Here is a 25368-nt window from a genome sequence, read left to right as displayed (position 1 = left end):
CCCTCCGCCACTCTGGAAAGTAGGTTCCCCGTTTGCAGAGGGACAAACAGAGGTGAGGCAAGGTCACGTACCTGGCACTGGGCCACCTCACGCACAGTGGAGGTGGGATTCAGACCCAGGGCCGCCCCAGGCTCTGCTCTCCACCACCGGCTTTGCCCGGGAAGGGAGAGGAGGATTTATTTTAAGTCTCAGTGGCCCTGTGTTTGGAATCACCACACGACACGAACCGCAAACCGAAGAGCGGTGTGGTAACAGAGACCCATCTCCCCTGGGGGGCCATGCCAGAGGGGGCTAGCTTGACCATGACTCTGGGTCCAGCTGGAAGAGTGGGGCGGCCACAGGCTCCTCCGCGAGAGGCCTGCCACCTGGGCCTCCCCGTGGACGCATTCAGACGGGCACCAAAAGCTGCGTGGTAGGCTGGAGCTCTCAGCTGAGACCCAGGCTGGCATGAAAGGGGCCTTTCAGGACGGGGGATCCGACCGCCTGACATCATGAGGGACTAAACGGGGAGCAGGAGACCTTGGTTTGCATCTCATTCCACACTTCATGCGGGCGGGCGGGAAGCCGGCCCTGGTTTCTGGCTGGCGCAGGTCGTGAGCAGCCCCGCTCTTTTTTCCAGGGACTTCCAAGCCGCAGGCGGCGGGCAGCAGGGCCCCAGAGGGCAAACGGGCACACCCTGCACCAGATGGGCCTGGAGGTCCACCTGCCCGAGGAGACTCCGCAGAAGCTTCTGGAAGCTGTGCCGCGCAGCCAGTGGGCCCAGGCTACATGGAGGAGGTAACCGTGCCAGGCTTCCGCTGTGCCCCGGGCCGTCGGCGTGCCCCCACTCCCCCTCTGGGCTGTGGTGAGGGACTGCAGCAGGGGTCAGGCTTCAAGATCGCGCCCCGGGTCTCCATCTGAGATGTACGCACCTGTCCACACACAGTCCGTGGTGAGCCACAGTGTCTTACGGAACTCACTGGAAGGTCCAGGCACTGGGTTTCAGATCCTAGAAGGTAGGCCTGAGATACATAGAGGCCTGGTATCCCTGGGCATCAGGAGCCCGTGTGCAACCTCCGTGGCCACCGCCCTGGAGCCCGGAGCCTGCAAGGCCTGTCTGGAAGAGCTTCTAGACCCAGATTTGGAAGCCTTCTCCCCGGCCGCTTCCCTGCTTCTCAGGCTCCCCCTCACTGGCTGAAAGGAAGTGGGCGCAGTAGCACTTCTTCTGGTTGTGTTCAGCCACTTTTGCCTCCCCAGATAGGAGCCCCGCCGGGGAAGCCCTGGCATTTCGTAGTTGAGGTGATGACAAGGTGCATGAAAGCCTCAGGGGGCACGGCAGGGCCTGTGATGGCTGCAGCTCAGAATGGAGCCGAGGCAGGGGCTCTGTGGACAGGCGGTGGGTGTCTGCACCCCTGGGTGGGGAGCGGGCGGAGGAGCGGGACAGGACAGTGGCCGAGGGCAGCTGGGGCACCGGAGGGTGTGTTGGTGACATGCTGGCTCCCCCAAAGCCCACTTGGCAGGCGGGACACCAGCGCGCAGGCCTCCCGGGACGGTCCGGTGTCCCCAAGGGGACGGGGGCTGTGCCCCTGCCTGGGGAACCGGGCGCACTGCGTGGGTGGCGGCCGGCTCAGCAGGGCGCTGTGTCTCAGGTGCGCAACGAGGAAGGCAAAGTGGTCGGGTTCCAGTGCGGCCTGTGCGAGTGCAGCGTCGGGAACGCCACGGCCAGGGACACGCACGTGAGGGGCCGGCGGCACCGGCTGCAGTACAAGGTGTGCGGGGCTGCGGTGGGACCTGACCGCCAGGTTTCCTGCACCCCGTCCCACGCCCCTAACAGGAGCTCCGGGTGCTGGGGGCCTGTACCCCACGTTCCCTGGAGACCGCGGCAGACCTGGCCCCGGCTGGGATCCCCGTGGCGTCTCTCGACTCCGGACCCACCTGTTGCCGGAGGGGTCCCTAAGCACACGGAACAGGCTCACAGATGCAGCCGAGATGGGGCATGGGGGCAACAGGGGAGCCTGGGGGCCAGAGGCCGTGCCCCAGGGGCCCCTGCTGCAGCAGGGTGACCGTCCTCTGGGAGCCGTTCCTGGGAGGGGCCCGGGAGTTGGGTGCCGAGACCCCCAGCACCAACAGGACCTTGGCTGGGCTGGTCTACTCCCCACCTGGGGTTGGCTGTGGGCCCTTCTGCCCCGTGGGCTGCACCGGAGGAGGGGCTGAGAGCCGCCTCCCCCGGTCCCTCTCTCACAGGTTCGCGGGGCGGCGGGACGAGTTGTCGTGTGCACACCCCTCTTCTAGCTACTCCGTTGGGGTGTCACTCACGTGCTACACAGTTCACCCACATGAAGATTACGGTTTCCCAGCTTTTACTGTGGTGCAATCCCAGAGCTGTGACCCTTACGTCTCTCTAGTTCCAGAACATTCCATTACCCCAGAGAGAAGCCTCATCCCCATTCGCAGTCACCCCCAGCCCCCGGCCCCCACGAGCCCCCTTCCCAGTCCGCAGACCAGTCTGTTCTGGGCGTGTCACCCGCGTGGACTCACACCCTGTGTGGCCTTCTGTGTCTGGTTCCCTTCCTGCGTGTTGTGAGCTCAGAGTCTGTCCCCAGGGGAGCGCGTGGGGGCCTCACTCCTGCTCGTGGCCGAGGGACACTACTGTGCGTGGGGGACACACTGTGTATTGGTCCTTCCATCGATGGACACGTGGGCCGTTGGCAAGAGCAAAGGCCCCCTAGACAGTGCTGTGTTCGGGAACGATGAGGGACTCACCATAAGAATCTGCGACGCCCTTGAAAACGCGGATCGCTGGGTCTCACCGCGTTTCCGCTGAGTTAGCTTGATTCGAAATACGCGCTTGACGTTGGCTCTATAGCGACCCATCCGTGGCGAGCGAGGGCGTCCACAGTGGGGCTGGATTTCCTTCTTTCCGGGCTGCTGTGTTGCGGCCGCGCTCCCCACGGGAGCTCCCTGTTTCGTGGGTCCCTGGAGCGTCCAGGCTCTGGGGGATGGAGTCCCGTTGTGGAGTCAGCCGGCAGGAGGCCGTGGCGCTGGGGGCTCCTGAGGCTCCTGGCATTTGTCGAAAGGAAGGTCTCCTGTCTCAGAGCCCTTCCTGCCCTTTCCAGAAAAAAGTGAACCCAGACCTCCCGATCGCAGTGAAGCCCAGCCACAGAGCTCGGAAGCTTCTGGAGGCCAGGCTGAGGAAGCAGAGGCAGCTGAGCAGGCAGCAGCTTGAGGAGATGCGGCGCTGGTATGTGGGGAATTAGGCGCACGGGGTCCCTGCTGGGCTGCCCCCACCCTCTGCTTTCGGGCTTGAGGACCCAGGAGCTCGCCCCTGCAGTGTGGGCAGGGGACACCGCCCTCGGGGAGATGGTCACGCAGGACAGCACAAGCCCGCAGCCGTGGAGCAGGGCTCTGGGCTCCCGTTCACAGGGAAGCCCCGGGTCTCTGTGCGCCCTGACCCCGGTGTCCCCGACCCCGGCGTCCCCTGACCACCGACATATCTGTCACGCCTTCCTCCACCCTCTGGAGCAGTTTGAAAGCGTTTTCTGATGCCGTGTCTGATCGACGGAAGACCTGGGCAGCGTCTGAGCTGGGGAACAAAGCTCAGGACAGACCTGGGGCGGCCATCACCCGCTCCTTCCCCACCTGTTGCCCTTGGCCTCTGTCCTCCGGGCCCGCATCGCCTCAGTCTCCCTGGGCCATGGCGGGCGTTGGGCAGGCCCGTGTCATGGGCCCTGGGGGCCCCGTCAGGTGGAGGCAGCGCTCTCTGGTGGTCCTGGAGCCCCAGCCTCCCTCAGCCTCTGGATGAGGCACGCTTCTGATGCGACAAGCCCAGGGGTCCCGCAGCCGCTTCGAGCAGCTTTTCCCCCTGGGTCCCTGCAGGCGCCAGGAGCTGTGCAGGAGGCGACTGGAGGAGGGGCCTCAGGCCCCCGATGAGCAGCCTGGACCCTCTTCGCCCGACCAGCACTCTCCTTCCCTCGCCAGCAGGCCGGGGGCACCGCCCGGCTCACCTCTGGTGGGTGGTGGCCTTGTCCTCGTGCCAGAATGCCTCCTGCTGTGGAGGCCCCATGGAGGACAGCAGCCTCCTCAGGCCCTCCCTAGAAGGACCCTGACTCCTCCAGGAGCGAGGAACACGCCTCTGAGCCATGACCTCCGAGAGGTGTCCGGGGGTGGGCACTGGCGGGGCCTGAGGGTCACAGCCCAGCCCCGTCACTGGTCACCAGTAAGAATCCCAGGCCCGGGCCCCATCCCTGGCCACTGGAGTTCCCTTGGCTCCCAGGCCCAGGTCACCACTTCCCTCCGGAGCCCTCGGCATCCGTCCGTGCAGGCTGGGCCCGGGACTGGATGGGAGCCTCCCGTTCCCACCTTGCTGGGGGGAGGCGCCCCGCTGAGTTGGCTGCACAGCCTCTGGCTCCGAAATGGAAGGATGTCACCAAAGGGGAGCCCGCAGGCCCCACGCGGCCCCACATTCTCGCCAGTCCACCGCCTCGTGGGTCCCCATCCTTCCTTCGCCTGGCTCTCTGCTGCCCCTTGCCTGTCACCCCCAAAGCCAGCCTGACTCTGGGGGCTCTCCAGGGCCCCCTGCTGCATGTGCCATGCCTCAGCGGGGCTGACGCTCACCTTGTCCCCTGCGCGCCCGGTGCCCCGGGCCTCGCCACCTGCTCACGACCAGCCCACCTTTCCCTGCAGTCTGCACGGCGGCCGGAGTCCAGCGATGACCGGCACGTCCTGTGGAAGCACGCGGCCATCTACCCCACAGAGGAGGAGCTCCTGGCCGTGCAGAAGGCCGTCTCCCACTCGGAGCGCGCCCTCAAGCTGGTGTCCGACGTGCTGGCCGAGGAGAACTCCGGAAACCCAGTGCACGCGGGCGGTGAGCACAGGTAGTGGGGGGTCACTCTCCATTCCCCAGGCCCCAGGCCGACTGAGCGGGGCAGGGAGGCTCTCCAGGTGGAGGGTTGGGGTTCTGGACAGGACATGGCTGGCGGGGGGCGAGGCGCCTCACTCTGATCGGCTTTGAGCTCTCCGAGGTCCCTGGGACTTCCCAGCCAGCAGACAGAACTTTCCCCAAATGGACGCTTCCTATCCAGGGTGCATCTAGAAATGTTCCTTGTGAAGGGGGAACCGGGCTGTTTCTCATCTGCGAATGGGAAACCGAGGGGGATTCTCTTCTTCTGAGGGTCGGTGAGGTCCCCGAGCGGGAGAGCCCCCGAGCGCCTGCGTGAGTCACTCTTACAGTCGCTGTGGCTGTTGGGGCGCGGAGGCCTCTCCACCTGGGATCTGGATGAAGTCCGTCTTCCAAGTCCTTTCTCTCTGGGTGGCCGCCCTTGTATGATGCTCGAACATGCCGTGCAGCTTACGTCTCAGCCACGCTGGCGGGGACCGTTCTGGGGCATGGACGACCTTGTGCGCCCATCACCCTGGTTGGCCTCTGCTGCTGGCGGAGATCCGTCCTGTTATAGTCCGTGCGCCCCTGCCCCTGCCTGGCACCCCCTGCCTGCACTGCCCGTCCCCGGGGCTCCACCCGTGCTGGACACCGCACGCGTAGGCCAGAGGGGTCCTGCAGTGTCCCTCCATTTGCAGCCAGCTGATGTCACTCAGTTCCTTCTTGTTAGCACAGTGTCTGCGCCCTGGGGGAGCGCACGTGTGCCCTCGGCTGCGAGCTCCCCTGGCCTTCCCTGGGAGAGGGCCCCTCCTCCACCTGCGCGGTCAGAGAAGCAGGGGTGCACCCAGCCCCCACCGGCGTCCTCGCGCAAGGTGCTGGGTCCCGTACCAGCTTGTCGCGGGTGTTGTGTGTGCACGCCCACGGCGCTCAGCCCAGCCCCTGCAGACTCCTGTGGTCCGGTGACCACACGTCGGCCTCCACGAGGTGCGTCCCAGAGCCGCCCCTTCACGGCCCCACACTTCCCCTCCCGGAAACCTCCCAAATGCCGTGTCCTCGGGAAAACAAAGCCGGCCTCCTGTCCAGCTCTCACGGGACGCTTCTATCCCATCACGTGTGCTGTGGTGGCCCAGAGGCCAGGAGCTGGCCCCAGAGAGCGCGGGCCCCTGTTTTGACATAAGAGAACCGCGGCGCGGTCACACTTGAGCAGCAGTCCCGCACCGGCGCCAGGAAAGCAGGCTCCACAGAGATCAGACTGTGGGTTTGGGGCTGTTTGGTTTCACAGTGGGTGTGAATTGAGATCCAGCTTGATCGATAGCCTCTGAGTCTCCCGTCGGCGGCCCGCCCCCCACTCCCCTGCCCTGCCCTCTGCCCTCCCTGGTCCTTGCTCCAGGCCTGCCGCCTCCCGTCTGCGGGTGCCCGTGACCTCCTGGCCCGTCCTCGGGGCGGGGGGGGGGGCACTGGGCTCCAGCACACATGGTCCAGAAGCCGACAAGAAATGCATAAATGGGGGCACTTCGGGGGGGCCCCGTGGGTTAAGCACATCTGAGTCTTGATCATTTCAGGGTCGTGGGTTCAAACCCCAAAGCTCCTCACGTGCAGCCTACCTAAAAAGAAAAAAGAGAGAGAAATACATAAATGAATTTTAAAACAAAAAAGACCCCAAACCAAAAACAGCTCCTCCTCTCCCCAGGAGTGTCACAAAGCGAGCAGCAGCGGCTCCTGGAGCCACGGGGCGAACGACCCCAGGCAGAGGGCCCAGCGAGGGAGCAGCCTCATGGGGCTGGACCACAGGGACCAAGGGAGGCTGGGGGTCGGGTTGGGAGAAGCTGGGGCGTCCCCCACCTCCCCCCCTGCAGAGGGGCAGCACCGGGAGGGGCCATGGGGCAGAGGCGAGCTCAGGCTCCCACTGCGGTGAGCTGGCCTGGGCTTCAGAAGGGCAGGGTGCTGTGGGGCAGGGCCTGAGGGGAGCGGGCAGGCTCCCGGCCAAGGAGCTGAGGTGCCGGGCACAGTGACCTTGGAGGCGCTAAGGACGACACAGAGCCCAGGGCCCCAGCTGGCTGAGACCAGGGCCACGGGGATGGCCACTGGTGGCCTTCCTCAGAATGCAGATTATCAGAAAGGAGTTAAAAACCAGCAGTCCTTACTGGGCATGTGCAACTTGGTGGGCTTGTCCCCAGGGGCGCAGGCCCATTTCACAGATGGGGTAACTGAGGCAGAGGCCCCGCAAGGAGCCCGTGAGCGCAGGAGCGGGGGGACCCTGGCAGCGACCCTTTCTCCCGACCCCTTTCCCCTGCGGGTCTCACACATTTGCGGGCTTGTCTTGACAGTGGTGGCTACCCCTCTGCACGGGTCCTGAAGGGCGTGATGCGGGTTGGCCTTCTGGCAAAGGGCCTTCTGCTGCGGGGGGACAGGAAGGTGCGGCTGACCCTGCTGTGCTCGCAGAAGCCCACACGTGCCCTGCTGCAGAGAATCTCAGAGCACCTGCCCCAGCAGCTCCCGGTAAGAGCCACGGGGCCCAGGTGGCCGCCAGACCGGATGGCCTTGTTTCCAGGTGATTCGAAGAAACAAGAGTTGGGCTGTTGGACCCAGACTGGGTTGTTTTTATAGAAAAGTTGACGAGATAGTGAACTCCGGGGTTCCTTTATAAAGCGAGTCTAGGGTAAAAGAAAGGAGGAAGGTGTTCTGTCACTGCGGTGCCGACTTACCAGTCGTTACAGGGGTGAGTGGAGCTGAGCCCGGCCCTGTGAAGACCCGTTTGGGGACTATGGTAGGGACCTGGGCTCCTCTTCTCTGGACTGTTCTGGGAAGATCTCAGCAGAGACCATGATTGGCAGAGGACCAAGTTTCCTGGGGCAGGGGGGGTGGGCATGCGTTCTCCTTCCTGGTGAGTCTTTTTCTGCATCCCCAGAAAATCCAGCACTGGGGGCCGGCCGCACAGACCCAAGTCTCCCCCCCCTAGGGCCCCCACTCTGGTCACGAGCAAGCTGACATCCAATGTGCCACTTGTGAAGAAATGGAAGTCAGATGCCAAGGCAGGAGCACTGGCAGGGACAGGGGAGGCACATCAGACAGGATGGGGGGAGCCATGTGTCCTGATAGGAATGGGGCCTCTAGGTGGGAGCTAGAGACCGGGGGAGGCCTTAAAAGATGGAAGAGCAGTGGTCCATGTAGAAGGACCTGCATTTGTGGGGCCTGGATCACACCAGGCCTGAAGGCCGTATAGGCAGGTAGGCCTGCGTTTCTCAGGGAAGTGGGAAGGCAGGAGGGCTTTGAGCAGAGGAGTGACACACCCCCACTTGGCTGATTTAAATACCCCTTTTCATAGCTCAGTTGGTTAACCCTGGACTCTTGATATTGGTTCAGGTCATAATCTTGGGGTCAGGGGATGGAGCGCCACGACGGGCTCCATGCTCAGTGGGGAGACAGCTTGAGGCTCTCTCCCTCTCCCGCCCCTGCTGCTCCTCCTACCCCCACTCTCGCAGATGAGTGCACCAGCTCTTTATTTATTTGAGAGAAAAATCAATAAAAATCAATTTAAATAAATCAGTAAACACCTGTTTCCTTCGCACCCATGGCACGGTGGTTTCCACTAGCTACTGCAGGGCTGTGTGTGTGGGTCAGACGCAGCCTCACAAAGGCAGCCTAGGCTGTGGCTGAGCTGCCAGTGCCCCACCCCCCCAGTGGCAGGAAGCATTTCACCCCAGAGTCTGACCTAGGCACCCCCATGCCGGCCAGGTGGGGAAAGACGGCTTAGCCAGGGCAGAGAGCATTTCTAGGGGTGTAGAGACAGGTGCCTGGAGCTCCACGCAGCTCGGGGCACCCTGGCCAGGCATCTCAGAGACTTCAAAATAAGGCGAGGTATGCCATAAGGCCTCTCTGAGCAGTGGGCACTGGACCATGTGCCTTGGTTCTAAAGTCTCCTGGAAGGGCCTGCCTGTGAGGGTGACCCCTGAAGGGTACCCCCAGTGAGGGCCGGGGCGTTCCTGGGCCCCTGTGGCAGGTGACCGAGGGGGCCTGGGTCTTGCCTGGACACCGATCTCTGAATGGGTTTTCCCCATTCTCCCCTGCTGTGCCCAAATAATAGCTTTTTCCACTGGCAAAGTCACCTTGCTGTTTTTACTTAGCACCTCTAGGGTCCAACCTCCTGTGCATATTTAAGGAGCCTCATTGCGTTATGTGACTGACGAACATTTCATTGCTGTCCATCCATAACTTGAGGCGCCCCTCCGTGTAGTTGGACATTCAGGTCATTTCCAGCGAGCAGGTAACCTTGTACACATGTGAGAGCTTATTCCAGGAGCAGAATTGCTGGCCAAAGGCCTGAGGCCAGATGCTTCTGATAAATGTTGCCAGATCAGCCTCCACCAGCAGATTATATAGATGGCCGGGTTTGCCAGCCCAGCTGTGCTGCAGACTGTTGATGTCTGTTCTCCCAGGGGACAATGGTAGCTCGTTATAGTTTTAATTGGTTCTCTCTTACCATGGGAGAAGTTTGTGTTGTTGCATAAAGAGGGTCATTTCTATTTCTTTTGCTCAAGCTACCTGTTATGTCGCACACCAGTTTATTTTTTTAATTAGATTGCTGGCCTTGTTGTTGATCTGTGGGCGTTCTTTACATATGAAGGCCCCTACATACTGGGTTTGTTATCTGTGCGCGTTGCTGTGTAGGTGTGCTCCTGCAGGGTCGGGGCTACATGTAAATCCCCTACCAGTTCCAGGCCCCCAGCACAGGGCCCAGCCCTCGTATGTATCCTTGCTCATTTACCGGTGGTTCTCAGCTGGGGTGACACGGACTCAGGTTGCATTCGCCCTTCACAGATGGTGACAGAAGACAAGTACGAGGTCTCCTCTGACTCCGAAGACAACATCATCATCTCCTCCTGCGAGGAGCCCGGAATGAGGGTCTCTGTGTCGGTCACCTCGCCCCTGATGCGGGAGGACCCTTCCATGGAACAAGGTGCGGCCAGGCCTGTCTTCCAAACTTGTCATTCTCGAATCTTCTTCACGATTGTTTTGTCTAACCTTCTTCTTTAAGTCAGCTCATTTTTGTCACTTAAATTTTTCAAGAGGAGCACCCTTGAACCATTGGTGGAAAAGGTTACCAGTTGTCATAGTCATAAAAAAAAAATACCGGGGATAGAAAAACATTGTTAAATTCTAGCTGAAAGCCCCGCTAGGCTTTGCTCAGACACATGAACAAGGGGCAGACTGGGCACGTGGGGAAGTGTGAGTGGTCCGAGGCCGCTGACCGGGGCTGGCCGGAGGGAAGCCCCCGCTGTGGCCCTCCCCCGTGGGGGTCCAGGGCTGGCTGTCACTGGAAGGGAGCTTCGAAAGCCCCTTCTCGCAGACCCACCCCTGCTGGCCGCATCTCAGCCTGAAGGAGGGGTTCGTCCGGGATATTTATGCACAAGGGACACTCCGTTCCATCGCCTGACCTCTGTCTGTGGTCCAGGGCCTCCTGGAGCAAGGAGGTGGGTGTGGGGTCGTGGTAAGAAGGCAGGAGAAGGTGCGCGAGTCGCTCCCAGACTTGGGGCCTTCTCCGTCAACGATGACACCTGTTAGAGTCTGACCCACCCTCTCCCTTGCCGTGGTGCACTCGGAAGTGCCTGGAAGCCTGGCTTCGTCCAAAGCTCCCCACCTGAACCGTAACTTGCTCACCACGGGACGGCAGACGGAGAGGATTTGCAGAGAAATAACTTCTCTGGTCCTTGCGGTGTCCTGGAGGGAAGACAGTCCGGAGCCCTGGACCTTCCAGAAACCCAAGGGCTGGGGCCACACGGCCCAGTGAGGCGGGAGGAGGGGGGGGAGGGCGCCATGCCCACATGCTCTTTCCTCCTAGAGGGAATGCAGGTGCCTCCGCCCGACCCAGGCGACGTCCTGAGCCCGGAGAAGAGCCTCCAGGCGCTGGCCGCCCTCCGCCACGCCAAGTGGTTCCAGGTTAGGGATGGGGGCAGTGGCATGGGGGCTCTGCCCTGTTGCTCAGGGGAGTGGGCTCGGCATACAACCAGGAAGGGCAGCCATCTGTACGGCATGCCCCCGGCTGGCCGGCCAGCCTGTGTCCCCCTGCCCAGCATGAACCGACACTCGTGTCAGGAACGTGGCCAGAGAGCTCGCTGCTCGGGGCTGGGGCTGCCACGGCCCCTGATCCACCCGATGGCAGCTACTGGGGGCTCCGATGGGGCCCGTTGGGTTGGCGTGGGGTCTCTTGGGGAAAGCACTCGGCTCCCAGCTGCCTCGCTGGAGGCCAGCCAGTCTGTGCCGCCCGCTCCCCACCACCGGAGTCCCTCCTGGGCCTGGCTCACAGCCCTGAGCGGCCACCCTTGTGCTCGGGGCCCCGTACACGTGATTCCCTGACCCGACGCTGTACTTCTTTTCCCAAAGGCTCGCGCCAGCGGCCTGCAGCCGTGCGTGATTGTGCTCAGGGTCCTCCGTGACCTCTGCCGGCGTGTGCCCGCCTGGGGGGCCCTGCCGCACTGGGTAAGGCACCAACGCGGGCCTCGTTTAGCCCGAGACACATGCCCCCCGCTTCCCACGGCTGGGCTGTCCAAGCGCCTGAGCAGCGGCTCCTAGTGCCCCCCTCCCAGCCTCCACTCCCTGCCCCGTGTGCATCGGGGACAGGGTCTTGACACCACCCCCTTACGGACACAAGGTCCGTGCTGACACCGAGAAGAGTGGTTTCCCTCTAAGTCTAGAAGCGCCCCCAAGACCCTGTGTGTCCCTGCAGGACCCCTCCAGGCAGGGCGGCTCCCTGGGGCGGGGGGGGGGGCACGCCAGAGCAGCTCGCTGGGTCATTGGGATCCCCAGCTAAATGCACGAGGGTCCCAGAGAACGGTTCTTTTAACCCTTGGGATGCTGGCCCACGGTGTTTGCGTGCCTGGGATTAGCTAAGGAGTCGGAGATGTGGAGAGCGAGGTCATTTGTGCTCAGCCAGGCCCCAGGGAGGGGAGGCTCCAAGGGTCCCCCTTTGTTGCAGAAATTCAAGGGGGAGTGGCCCTGAGGGAAGGAGCTCGGGGTCCCCTGGAGACCCTGCCCAGCCCATCATTGCTGCTCTCCCTCCGGTTCAGCTCTCCCCGAGAGCTCTCCCCCAAGTCACGGTGTCTCTGCTGTCCCCACACTGCCCAGGCCATGGAGCTGCTGGCGGAGAAGGCTCTGAGCAGTGCGTCGGGGCCCCTCAGTCCTGGGGACGGCATGAGGCGTGTCCTGGAGTGTGTGGCCTCAGGGACACTCCTGGAAGGTCAGTCCCCCTGCCGGGGAGCCCAGAGCACGAGAGCGCACTCGGGAGCCCCGTTCAAGGCAGACAGGAGGACGGGTGGACAGACCCATAGGCTCCAGGGGAGGCACGTGGATGCACCCACGGAGGAGGGCGGGGCGCGGGCTGGGGCAGGAGAGGGGCCCGCCCTGGGGCAGCACGGCCCTGGTTCTCGGGGGGCCCTCCTGTCCTTTCTGGAGCGCCCCGGGAATCTTGGCGAAGGAAACGGCCAGGGTAACGCGGATAACGGGCTGTAGGCAGGGGTGTTCACGCCGTGTATTTTCCACCGCCAAGGGGAGACCCCACACCGCCCCGCAGTTGAGATGTTCGATGCAGAAAGGGAGTTCCCGGGTTGTTCCAGTGACGCAGGATGGTAGCAGGCTAAGAGAGTGGAAGCGAAGCAGTGACCCGTCCGTGTGGTCACACAGTGTCAGGACCCGTCCGTGTGGTCACACAGTGTCAGGGGCGCAGGGACCCGCGGTTGCCGCGGCCTCTCACGGGCTGCTCTCTCCTGTGCTCTTCCCACCGCCCCTCGCCAAGACGGGCCTGGGCTCCAGGATCCCTGCGAGAGAGACCAGAGGGACACCCTCGGGGCCATGACACGGCAGCAGCGCGAGGACCTCACGGCCAGTGCCCAGGTGGGACAGCAGCCCTGGTGACTCCACAGGAGTGGGTGCGGGGAGGTGGCCCCCTGTCCCCGCCCCTGCAGAGTTGGGCAGCCTGTGGGTAACACGACTGCTCCTGGGGGCGGGGGAGCCCAGCTCAGGGCCGCGCACCCACGCCGCACTGGCTCGGACTTTTCCCCGGTGCCCCCCAAGGCCCTCCTGCCCGTGCTGTGCCACCACCCAGCCGTGGCCTCCAGCGTGACTGGCCCCGCCAGCCCTGAGCGCCTGGTTGTGGGTTCCCTTTTGTTGGTGGGGGTGTTAGCTCTCCCAGCGGCCCGGAATCCATAGCGGGCCTGGCGCTCACGGCGCGCCCCAGACTGGAAGCACCAGGTTGCTTGGGATCTGATTGGGATCTGAGGCGAACGGGAGATGCAGGGTTTGGGGTCCCCGTAGAGGGGCAGGCAGGGGCTAATGCCCCGAGGGGTGACCTGGCAGTGTCCTGCCTTCCGCTGACCCCAGCGAAGCCCCCTACCTCTCTTCCGCGGTCGTGGGAAGCGCCCAGAGCCCAGGCGGCGTTGCGGGGTGCCAAGGGGTGGGGGGTGCTGACCCGCTGTCTGCCCCCAGCACGCCCTGCGCTTGCTGGCGTTCCGGCAGATCCACGCGGTCCTGGGCATGGAGCCTCTGCCACCCCCCAGAAGCCGGCCGGGGCCGCGTTTCCGCAAGAGGCTGCGGGAGGCGAGTGCGGCCCCCGAGGGTGACATCCAGAGGAAGCAGGGCCGGCCGGGCGAAGAGGAGCCCGCGTGAGCAGCCTCAGCCCTGCGCGTTGAGTCCCTGGATTCATCCTGACGTTGGACCGTCGTGTCTTCTCCATGGGTTTCTTTAAAAACACTTGTGTTTCAGTCCTCAGTGAAACCCTGTTACCAGGGCGTGAGAGCCACGGGGCCGCCCCCTCCCCACCCCACGGCCCCTGCCTGTGTGGGTTTCCGAAGTGTTTCCCTTGGATCCCGCACTGTTCATGCCCGTGAAATCCTGCCGAAGAGCCTTCTTGGCTGGGGAGGCTGGCTAGGGAGAGCAGGGGGCTGGGGGCCCACCCTGAGGGCACAGCCGGGCCCCCAGCCTAGGGACCCCCCCAGCTGCCAGAGGTCTGCAGGGCCTGAGCTGGGTGGTGTCTCTCCCGCTCTTGGACCCTCAGGGAGGATGCTGGAGCCCAGCGGTGGTGAGGGCGCGGGCTCGGCGCTCCCCTCGCCCCCCAGAGATGTCCCACAGCCCGCCCTGACCCCGTGCCGATGAGCGCCTTCGAACACCGCTGTCTGCCGCTTTGCATTCAGGCCTGGGCTCTGCCCTCGTTCCCACTCGGGTGCGGCCGATGCAGGCCCAGGGCTGGGCCTGGTGGGCGTGGGGGCGCCCCCAGCCTCCGCCCCGATGCGGCCAGACTCCCTCTCTGCCGCGGCGTTTTGCCCAGCTGCCCGGGGACCCTGAAGGAGAAAAGCCCATCTGGGCTCCATCGATCCCTTCGGTTCCATATCTGTGTTTAGGGGATGGCGGGAGCGTGGCTCCGCGTCTCATGTGCTGCTGGAGCCGCCCGAGAGCTCGCAGGGCCCGGGGTAAATAAATCGTGTCTGTTGGCGTGGACTGTGCGCTCTTCCCTTGGGGTGCAGGTGCCCCTGCGGGCCCTCCCGCCACTCCCTCAGGGCTCCGGGCAGGGAGCCCGCCTCGCTCTCTGGGCCTCGGGCCACAGGTGTGAGCAGCGAGGAGAAGGCCGAGGAGCTGGGCTGCCCAGAGGCTGCACCCCGACATGTGGGTCCCTCGGGCCCTCCCCACACCAGTGTGCCCTGGGGACCCCACCCGAGAAGCAGTCATCTCGCAAGTGCCCCATGGCTGCTCAAGGAACCCATTTTGGCCTGGTCCCATAAATGAACAGTGGGCCCCTGAGTGGGAAGGTGGGGGGCCTGGAGGGCTTCCCGGAGGAGGAGGTGGTGGTTTAGCTGAATTGGGGTTGGGGGCTTTCCACCTGCAGGGCCCCTATGGAGGGTTCCTTGGAGTTTTCCCAAATGCTCACTGTGAACCTCAGGAGGGAGGGAGTGGTTCACACGGGGAGCTCTGGTCCCAGGCTGAGCCGACAGCTTCAAGCCCCCGAGGCCTCCCCAGGCAATGGCACAGGCGACAGCGCAGAGAGCAGAGAGGAGGAGGCATGGGGAGTGACACGTGTCAGAGCATGGGCTGGTGCACAGACCAGCGCTAAGGGACGCCAGGACCCCCTTCTCAGAGCCGGGCTGGGGACTGTCAGTGCCTCGTGCTGGCGAAGCCCAGCCTTGTACTATCCGGCCATTATCTGCTGCAAGCCGGAAGCAGCCGGCCCCTGTCTAACCACTGCTATCTCCTGGGGAGGGCGGGCCGCTCGCCTCTGCCTCTGGAGCCCTGGGCCTCCTTCCTGGGCGGAGGGCCCCGGCCCCCCTGCCTCCTGTGGGCACTCTGACAACACCTAGGAGTTGTCCTGCCCGCAGCCACAGATGGGGCACAGGGGAGGGACCCGACCGTCTTCACTTCCTGTGGCAGAGCTTCACTGCACCCACCCCCCTGCATCTGTCCATGGCTCTGCCATTCAACCAGCTCCCCAGGCTCACCACCACCACCGGGGAGTCCTCCCGGGTTCCTCTGTGCCCCACTTCCGCCTGCCATCATGGTGACCCATCTGCTGCTTCATTCCTCCGGCAGTAGGAGCTCAGGATAAAACCCCAAATCCCGACAAAGCCCCACAAAAGCCCATCTGCCACCCTCTTCCTCCGTAACTCCGCTTCAGACCCACCAGCCCCTGCTGTCCTCAGACCAGCCAAACCTGTTCTCACCCCCGGGCCTTTGCACATGCTGTTCCCACTACCTGGTAAGCTCTTCCCTGACCTATATGGCCAGCAACGCCTTCCTTCCCTTGGGTCTCAGCCCAGACGTCGCCTCCTCACAGACTCCTTGAGCACCTTACCCTGTCACGTAACCACATTCGTCATCTGCTCACCACACACCACTGGTTGCGGTCCATGCGTTCCCTGCCTTCCCCCACGGATGGGAACTCTGTGGGCAGGGAACGCATCCACTTCACTCGCTGTGGTATCCCCGGGTCTAGAACCTACCGAGTACATAGTAGTCACCCAATAAATGTGTTAACTGCTTGAAGCCGCGCTCTGACACCCAGAGAGGAGTCTCACTGTCCGAGAAGCGTGCCTCCCGCCTGAGAGGACGCTGTTTGTTGCCATCTTATCCCAGGAGACCGTTGTCATGGTTTGGGCGAGAGGCTTCAGCGAGGGCAGGGGCAAGAGGAGGAAGGGGCGGGAGGGTGGCTTGGCCCCCGGGGCGAGGACTTGGCGGCCGCGACCATCCCACCTGCCCCGCCGTGGAAAGCCGCGCATCCCCCGCTGCTATGACCCGCACGCGGTTCCCAGCAGGGGCAGCTCTGGGAAACCCCGTAACCCACCGTTCGCTGGTCCCCACCCCTGGCTCCTGGGGAAGACAGTATCTTCACCACCGAGTGGTCTAAAACCAACCCTGTTGACAGGGAGTTAAATCTTTCCCCCCTAGCAACTCCAAAAAAATAAAAATAAAAATAAAGCAGTTGGTTAGCGAAGCCTTGGGTCCAGATGGATGAAGCGTCTGGGGGAACGGAGCTCCCTGCAAGCCCGAGGAGAGGTCGCTTCTGATCTTCCCTCTCCAGCCGGGCCCCCGCCGGCGGAGGACCCGGGAGCGAGCCGCCCCGCGCAGGCGGGCAGGAGACGGGGAGACCTCGGGCTGCGGGCCGCGGGCCGGAGCCCGGTTGCTAGGAGACGGTGAGTGTGGGAGCGGTGACGCGGCGGCGTGGGCGGGGCTGCAGCCGGGCCTGGCGGGCCGCGCCAGACGGAACCCGCGGGCACACCTGCCACCCCGCTCGGAGGGCAGCCGGGAAAGCCCCCGCGTCCTGGTCTGAAACCCCCCGGTGGCCGAGGCAGCGTCTCTGCAGGCTTGGCCGCTCGGGCTGCCCTGGGGTGGGGTGGGGGGGCGCCTCCGAGGGCTCCCTGGACGCCTGTGGCTTGGCTGCCCCGGAGACTTGCCAAGCGGACCGGCCGGAGGACGCGGGTCTCTCCTGCGGTGGAGAAGGCGGCCTGGGCGGGGGTGAGGAGCGAGCCAGTGCCCCGTTTGTCCGGCCAGAAAGAAAGCTCTGGGAAATACGAAGGTATTTACAGCGCGATGTCACCGCAGCGGTGTCCCCGCAGGCCACAGGGCGCACGTGCCCCAGGTGCCCGTCAGCAGGTGGATGGACACACTGGACAGTCCACCCAGACTCTGGAAGAAAGGAGGGACCCTGACCCCTGCCACGACGCGGAGGCTCAGCGAGAGGAGTCAGACCCAGAAGGACCCGTCCCTCCCGCAGGTCCCCACTCCCAGGAGGGCCCCAGAGGAGTCGCGTCCACACAGACAGGAGAGGGTGGGAGCGGGGGCTGGGGCAGGGGTGGGGCAGTCTGCGCTTCACTGGACGGAGTCTCCACGTGGGGGACGGAAAGTTCCGGAAGAGGACGGCGAGGGTGGCCGTGCAGCAGCGCGCCCGAGCTCTCCGCCGCTGAGCCGCGCGCTTGCACCGTACGACGGTAAAGACGCTGAGTTTTACGTCGGCTTTTGCAGCCGAGAGCTCGAGTGCGCTGGGTTTTCCATTACGCAGAAGGCCAGGCTTCAGGACGACGGCAGAGGAGTGACCCGGACCAGCCCGAACACCCGGTGTTTCCTTCCTTCCGGTGTCTCCCGCGCTCTCGGGTGCGGAGCGGCTCTCGGTACCGCGGATTCCCGCTGGAAGAAAGGAGGGACCCTGTCACAACGCGGGTTTCTCGGGGTGTTTCAGTGCGCTCAGATGCTTTGTCCGGTGTAATACTTCTGCAGACCTTACCACGTAATTTTTACAATCGTGGCAATGACCGCATAACATAAAACTGCTTCATTTCACAGTGTACAACGCAGTGGTTTTTGGCGCTTTTGCAGAGGAGCGCAAGCATCACCACTATCTCATTCCAGAACATTCTGTCACCCAAAAAGAAGCTTCTCCCCCATCAGTAGTCACGCTCCCCTCCCCAGCACCCTTCCCGTCGGTGGAGGAGCCTGGTCTGGGCGCGTCGCACGCGTGGACTCCCACTCCGTGTGGCCATCTGTGTCTGGTTCCCTCGCTGCGCATCGTGGGCTCGTGGTCCGTCCCCAGGGCAGCGCGTGGGGGCCTCGCTCCTGTCCGCACCTGGTATTCCGTGTGTGGCGGGCGGCCACATCTTGTCAGCCCCTCATCGGCTGATGGACCTTTCGGTTGTTTGCACTATTTTGGCTACTACGATGGGATGTAATTTTTAAAAAAAGATTTTACTTATTTATTTGAGAGAGAGAGATGGAAAGGAAGCACGAGCGGGAGGAGCAGAGGGGAAGCAGCTTCCTGCGGAGCAGGGAGCCTGATGCAGGACTTGGTCCCAGGACCCTGGGATCATGACCTGAGCCCAAGGCAGACGCTTCACGGACAGAGCCACCCCGACGTCCTGGAAGAGAAGTAATTTTTGACAGATGCGTAGTATTCCATAAAAGGACAGTACCCTAATCTTAGCCACCCCCTACTGGTGGACACTTAGACTGTTGTCAGATTATAAACGACAGCACGACGAACACGTTCTTGTACAGTTGGGATTCTGTCTCTCCCATAGATATCCCAAAATGGAACTTCTTGATCAAAGGGCAGGAGTGCTGAAGGCATCTGAAACTCCGTGGGCAACATTACGTTCCCCCAGAGCATTGCTGGTCTCCCTCTGGTTAAATGAAGGAGCCCTGTTCTCCGCCCCCAAGCCGGGACTGTGTGTTCTCATTTCCAAAATATCTTCTTCGCATGGACTGAAGTGTAGCAGTTTGGTTTCCTTCTGTGATGTCTTCCCGTCCCACAGCCGTTCTCCCGTCTTCTCGATTATGCAACACGTGTTTACGGAGCATCTGTCACGCGCCATGGACTGCCACTCACATGGCTTCCGCAGATCTACCCGCAGATCTACCCGTGGCCAGTCAGCAAGCACTCGGTGCCTTCCCTGGGAGGACCCAAAGAACCAGAAGCTGTCACTTCCTGCATGAGGGTGACTCCAGTGTCAGTGTGGTCCTTGAACATGTGAGCTGTGGGTTGGGGGGCAGGGGTCAGGACAGCTCACTTCGCCTCCCGAGCCTCTGTAAAGCTTAATCAAAACCAGCAGTACCAGCCTTGCAGAGCTAGGGGAGGACTCAGTAGTAAAATGCCGTTTTGCACACTTGCTGCCCAGAAAGCTTCCACCTCTGGGACGCAGGTGTGGGGGAGGACCGGTGGAAAGGTGGAAACCAGCGATCGAGATGGAAGTCGCGCATTGGAACCGTGACCCCTTTAGCTTTCAGAGCAGTTGTTGCTGGTGTTTGTGACTCCCGAGACCAGTGTCCCATACTCAACCCAGAGTGAAGCCACCCTAAGGGCAGGGCGTCTCCTACCACCTTTGCAGCACGTGCCTCATAAATTCTAGCTAGTGAGAGACTAACACACAAAAAGAGGAGAAAAAAGTAACTTGTTGGAGGAAGGAGACAGAACAGAAGGAAGCAGCTGGAGAGAAGCCCTTCTGCAGGTTATCCTTGGAGAGCTTGTAGAAGACACCGTGGACGGGAAACAGCTCTACATTTGGATTTCGAAAAAAGAACATTCCAGGGGTGCCCAGCTGGCTCAGTTGGAGGACCGTGTGACTCTGGATCTCGGGGAGGGGAGTTCAAACCCTACGTTGGGTGTGGAGATGACTTAAAGCAAAGAAAGAAGGAAGGAAAAAGAACATTCCAAGAACTAGAAAAAGCCCTTGGAAGTTAAAAACCTGATAGTCGAGATGGAAATGTTGGCAGGCTTGGAAGAAAAAGAACGAGAAGATGAAAGAAAAAAGGCAGGAAGCCCAATATATGACAGAGGAGAGACTCCAAAGTGGGAGAAATCACCAGGGACGTCATTTAAGAAAGTTTGCTAGGAATGGAAGACACGACAAAGCCCACTAACTGCCCAGCACTAAAAGTAACAACAACAACAAAAAATCCAACCCCCCACACCAAAACCACACTTTGAAAGTGCAGGATGTGGTGAAGGAGATTCTACAAGTGTCCAAAGAGAGAGGAACAATGTGACAAGCAGACAATGAGGAAACACGGTAGCTTCGGGTTGTTCAACTGCCCAAGACTGAAAGCCACCACCAGCACAGTGTCCTCAGCCAGAGCACCAGTCACACGGGAGCATGGAGGGAAAATACCTTCTCTGGCAATGCCTAGAGGTGCACCTTCCCAAAACGAGGGCACAAACCAAGAAACACGGAGATCTGGACCCCAGAGACAGGAGCGACCCCCTAGGAGCCCCCAAGTGCTGAAACAGTGAAGGGCCAGGGGTATAGCCGGGCTGCAGCTGGCCCCGAGTGGAGAAGTTCATTCTGCTGGAAAGCCTGGGGGAAAGAGAGTGACATAGACACACAAAACAAAGGCAATTACTAACTTCAGGAAAATAACAAAGCCAGTCCTAGAAAACAAAAGTGTTCTGTAGTGTTTATTGATCTGCTGCGAACAGTTTACCTGAGACTCTGCTATGTGCCAGGCTCCAGAGACAAATGACTGACCAAGTCAGAGACCGTCCTTGCTCTTGCTCATGGAACATATGTTTTGTCAAGGTGGCCAACGCCAGTTGGTAGGGCAATCCACAGGAATGAGTAAGACGGGGTCGCAGGCAGTGGTGTGGGCTCAGATGGTAGGGGGTCGTGATGGGTGGTCAGTAAGGGTCTCTTGGAGGAGCCAGTGAGTGGAGAAGGGCCCATCAGACCATGTCTCCAGTTGCAGAATGAGCGATGCAGTGATTTTCCTTGAAAGAGCGGAATGTTCCTCCACCGAATCCCCAAGTCCCTGGCAGGGAGCAGAAAGCTAAAATTAAAGATGTACTAATTGGGGCAGTCTGATCGGGCCATGTGCTCCAGCAGAAGATCTGCTGGGGGCCCAGCAGCTCAGCTGTTCCCACATCTGGCTGCCACTGGCCTGCCTCATCTGCTCTCTAGAAAACTCCTTGGGGGTCTGTCATATATACGCAACATCTTGCTGGGCAGCGTGTGGGCTGTGGAGCCTGACAGACCTAGGTTAAAACTGAAGGTTGCCACTTCCTGTGTCCTGGGGTGGGAGGAGCCACAGAACCCTCTGGGCCTCAGTTTTCACATCTGTGAAATGGGTACAATGACAGTGTTTCTTTCCCTTCACACATGTCCGTCACTGCTCATTAACCCCACCCTTCCCCAATATTCACTGGCTTAAAAAAATACGTTCCGAGCATCTCCTGTGTGCCAGGAACAAAGGCCACAGCAATGAATGACACGGTCCCAAATCCCCACCCCTGGAGAGCTGATGTTCTAGCGAGGACGCAGCCAGTAAACGAGAAAAAGAAGTAAAACATGTGGTCAGTTAGACCATTGTAGCTCTCCAGAGCTATAGGGGGAGGGGATAGGAAGTGTCAGCAGGTTGAACTATTCTAGGGTGCTGGGATATTGGGTAGGTCTGGGGAAGTATCCCAAGCAGAAGGCACAACTGATGCAAAGGCCCTGAGGTAGGAACATGCCTGGGAGCTTTGAGGATGCTTCCTTGACCCCTGCTGTAAAGACTACATTTCCCAGCTTCCCCTGCTACTAAATTTGGCCATGTGGCTAAATTCTACCCAATGAAATGAAGCAAAGGTGTCACATGCATCTTCCAGGAAGAGTCCTTAAAGGGACTCTTCTCCCAGCTTCCTGCTTCCCATTGGCTGGAATGCAGATGGGAGGGCTGGAGCTCGAGCAGCCATCCTTGCTCAAGAGACGAACGTTCCTGTGCTGAGAAAGGCAGAGCAGCAAGACGTCAGGAGCCTTGGTTCCTGACATTGCCCAGGAGTGCATCCCTCAGAGATTAATTTCTATCTAATTCAAGCCTCTAGCACTTGGGGTCTTCCGTCCCTGTGCAGCCCATCCTACTGTCTGATATGTGAAGTGCATTGTTACACGACTCCCTCTGTTCTTTGCCTGCGTTGAGTGAGTCCACATGCCTGATCAACAGCCCCAGCCAGCTGTGTGACCACAGACTAGTTGCTTTGCCTCTCGGGAACTCAGCCGCTCTAATCCTGAAACGAGAGGATTGGCTCCCACCAGACTGCCCGGAGTTAGGGGAAGGGGGTGTCCTACACGCCGGAACGGCCAACCTAGGGAAAGAAAGGATGGGAAGAGCAGTGAGATTTGAATAAACAGGGACTGGCACTCGGGAGGGAGAGGAAGGGGGTCCCTCCGGGTTCTTCTGTTGCACGGGATGGAAAACGGCACTGGCAGACCCCGTGGAGGGAAGGCAGGTTTGTCGGCTCTTGGAAGGCGACGCCCAGGAGATCCCACTTCCTAGCTGGGTTCAGGGTGCCCTAATCTGACTCACGAATCCGTCTTAGTCTGTTTATTTCATCCTCCCACATGTGGACCCATTTTCAGTATTAGGAATCTTTTTGCTTACGAGTGGCAGAAACCCCTTCGGAAGCAACCAGAAAGCAACGAGTGGCTTCCAGCGCTAGTCATAGTGTGAGCTCGAGGCATGGCTGCTGCATGCAAGGGTTTGGATTCTTCCTGCAGGATTCTGTTCCTGCTTTCTTGTTGGGGGGGGGGGCGGTTTAGGTTTGAAGCCAAGGCCAGGAAGGAGTTCTTGAGACGTCATTGGTGCAAAAAGGTGGTTTTATTAAAGCCCTGGGACAGGACCCCAGGGCAGAAAGAGCCGCCCTCTGGGGCCATGAGGAGGGACCCATTATATATTTTCAAGTTGGGAAGGGGTCAGGGGATAGTGTAGGCCTCCCAGGTATTTTGGAAACGAGGCTCCGGGATCCCGAGGGTGTAGCTATTGTGGGGAGGGTCGTTCATTACCATTTAGTAAATCCTGAGCCACGAAAACCTTCAAATGTATATCGGTGGGTCTCGGGGGATGCTTGCCAACCTATATCTTGGGGGGTAGAGATAAAAGAAGTTTCCAAAAGAATTTTTGTATGTTAGAGTAGGCTTATAGGGTCCTGGGGGTTGGGCTAGGATTGACTTTTTTGCCCTTGGCCAAGTGTCAACCTCAAGGCCATTGAGTCCCTAGAGGAATGTCACTCTGCCTCTTTCAAGGACTTGTCAAGGGGCTATAGGTAGTAAGGAAACGTAATAATTTTTCTTCTGATTTGTTTTCCACGTCACTGGGCCTGGCCTCCTTCCCAGGCAGGCTGATGGGCTCGGTCACCCAGACCCGGTCCACAGCCCTCACACAGACACAGGAGAGCTGGTGTCTCCAGCGAGGCATCTCTGTGGGGCGTGGGAGCAGGGTCTGGCTCTGAGAAAGGTGCGGGCACCCAAGAAGGCTCCGTAAAAGTGGTGCCGTTTGCGGTGCACACGGGCGCTGGAGATGCCCGCTGGACAAGGTGGGAGAGCCTTCCCGGCAGAAGGGACAGCCGGGCCCCAAAGCACGCACATTCCTGCAGCGGAGAGTTGCCAGACCGCTGCGTGCTTTGTGGGAGCAGAAGGAGACGAGGCCGGGGAAGCTGGCAGCCGAACTGGAAGAGCTCGGGGCGCCGGACCGAGCGTTTCAGGCTGCAGGGAGCTCTGGAAGGATTTAGAGCTGGGGAGGGCCTCGGTCACATTTTCACCCTTAGCCACGCAGGGGAAGGTGAGTGGTCGCAGGGAGAAAAAGTGGAGGCCAGCTGGGGAAGCAGGGGAGGCCTTCTGGGTTCCCAGCCTGCACCAGGCGGGTGGCCTGGGGCATCAGAGAATTTCTGGAGTCAAGTGGACAGGGTAGAAGTCTGGAGGCTGAGGAGCCCGGGACTGGGTCCTCCTGGAGTCCTGTCTGACGGTGTGGCTACCAGCTGGCTTCAGGCTCGTAGAAGGAAGGGGTTAGTCCCCCCAACTCCTGGGAGGAGGAGGAGAAACGGGGGTTGCCACCTCTGGGATCTGCAATACCCATTTAGTCTCTGAGATTCCCAGTGGCCAATGCTTTTCATTGTTTTTTAAATGATGATATTCATTAGATTTTTATGTAATGAGTTTACAAAGAATCACAGATATTGCTATCACTTAATTATTATTTAAGATTTTATTTATTTATTTGACACAGAGAGAGAGATCACAAGCAGGCAGAGAGGCAGGCTGAGAGAGAGGGGGAAGCAGGCTCCCTGCTGAGCAGAGACACCCGCCCCCCCCCCACCCCGGTGCAGGGCTCGATCCCAGGACCCTGAGATCATGACCCTAGCCGAAGGCAGAGGCTCAACCTGCTGAGACACCCAGGCACCCCGCAAGGGGCCAATTCTTGAATGCTTTCAGGAGTGGGAAGTTCACCCCTACTGTAGCTCTGACCCAAAGACACCAAGGACACAAACCTATCTCCCCAGAGGCAGGAACAGCTCAGGGTCCCGTGCCCATATGCTGAGGGGTGGCGGACCCCCGCGCCCCAGGTTAACCCTTGGAGATTTGGGCACCTGGAGCCGTCCGCTGACGTCTGTCGCTTTCCCTTCTCCGCACCTGTGATTCCTCTGATCCCTCCTCCTCGGGTAGGGCCTTCCAGAGTGTGGGACAAGTGATCCCTGGGGTCCTGGGGAAAACTTGGGTATGACTCAGACACTAAGTATGAATTCACAGGGGGGCAAACCAGCCCCTTTCAACCCTCTCCCTGTCTCCCCGACTGCATCAGAGAGAACGTCTCTCCGGGTGCTGGGGCCTTCCCAGGGTCTTACACATAAGGCTCCTGTCCTTGCTGAGCAGAGCAGGCAGGCCTCCATCATGGGACCTCTGTCTGCAGCCTCTGGTCTGAAACTACTGGTGTTACTGGGTTTCCTGTGGCCACTTTGATGTTTCTATTTCAGGCAAGTGATGACGGTTTGCCATATATGGTGGCCTCTGACCCAACTGAATGCTGGCTGCAGTGTCCCCCAGCCCTGGGTCCACAGCAAGGCCCATAGCTGGGAGGTGTGGCCATACTCCCAGCCCGGGAGCCCTGCTTACTGGAAATCCACTGGGACATCTTCCCAGTCGACATCAGCCCCTACGGTGAATTCCACCACCTCACAGGAAAGAGGTCTTCTCCCTCCCTCTCCTCCCGCCCACCGGCCTCGCTGGGGATAATCGGAGCTGTTGGGAGGGTCCCCTTCTGGAACTTTCCCTGTGCGCGGAGAGATAGGAGGGGACTGCCCTTTGGGTTGAGTCATACAGTGTTGATGGTGGGTTTCGACAACTGTGGATTCTAGAACCTCAATACATACAATTTCCTAGTTTTTGTTCTAGAATGTTCCATAATAGGTATGTTTTGCAATTCTGTAACTGGGCCTCTGTTCTGAGATGTCACATGATGCCTTGGAGCCGGACACTTAGCCTTTTGGGCTGACAAAAGATTGAACGGGACTCAGGCTCCCTGGGCGTCCTGGGCCCTCACGCACCTCCTGACGAGAGCCGCCCTTGTCCAACGGACTCGGCCGGCAGAAGCGGAGCGATCGCTGGGCTGCGTGCCCGGGGGGCCTGTCGGGCGCCCAGCAAATGCTCATCAAACCGTCGTCTGAGGTCGAAGCCTGCGCCGCCGGCCCTAGAACCCCGGGCAGAGCGGGGCTGACCCCGGGCAGGCTCCAGCAGGAGGCCTCC

General features: G+C 60.8%; 1 protein-coding gene and 1 long non-coding RNA gene across 2 annotated transcripts in view; one reads left to right on the top strand and one right to left on the bottom strand.

Moving 5' to 3' along the window:
* ZFR2 (zinc finger RNA binding protein 2) overlaps positions 1 to 13513 on the top strand; it is a 35453-nt gene extending 21940 nt beyond the window's left edge. Inside the window, exons 8-19 of the mRNA XM_059159474.1 lie at positions 620 to 777; positions 1629 to 1748; positions 3096 to 3220; positions 3856 to 3988; positions 4663 to 4853; positions 7183 to 7354; positions 9674 to 9812; positions 10695 to 10792; positions 11237 to 11332; positions 11978 to 12089; positions 12645 to 12742; positions 13334 to 13513. Coding sequence (XP_059015457.1) covers positions 620 to 777; positions 1629 to 1748; positions 3096 to 3220; positions 3856 to 3988; positions 4663 to 4853; positions 7183 to 7354; positions 9674 to 9812; positions 10695 to 10792; positions 11237 to 11332; positions 11978 to 12089; positions 12645 to 12742; positions 13334 to 13513 — 1622 coding nt within the window. The remainder of the gene's footprint in view (positions 1 to 619; positions 778 to 1628; positions 1749 to 3095; positions 3221 to 3855; positions 3989 to 4662; positions 4854 to 7182; positions 7355 to 9673; positions 9813 to 10694; positions 10793 to 11236; positions 11333 to 11977; positions 12090 to 12644; positions 12743 to 13333) is intronic.
* LOC131823303 (uncharacterized) lies at positions 12354 to 13334 on the bottom strand. The gene is made up of 2 exons (XR_009350552.1): positions 13242 to 13334; positions 12354 to 12666 (listed from the first exon to the last, which is right to left on the bottom strand). It is a non-coding gene; the product is annotated as an uncharacterized LOC131823303 (long non-coding RNA).
* Positions 13514 to 25368: the final 11855 nt, after the last annotated feature.

Source organism: Mustela lutreola, chromosome 2, assembly GCF_030435805.1.
Source record: "Mustela lutreola isolate mMusLut2 chromosome 2, mMusLut2.pri, whole genome shotgun sequence".
In the NCBI taxonomy this organism is placed as follows: Eukaryota; Metazoa; Chordata; class Mammalia; order Carnivora; family Mustelidae; genus Mustela; species Mustela lutreola.
The sequence above is the reverse complement of the archived record's forward strand: the minus strand, read 5'-3'. Positions and strand labels throughout refer to the sequence as shown.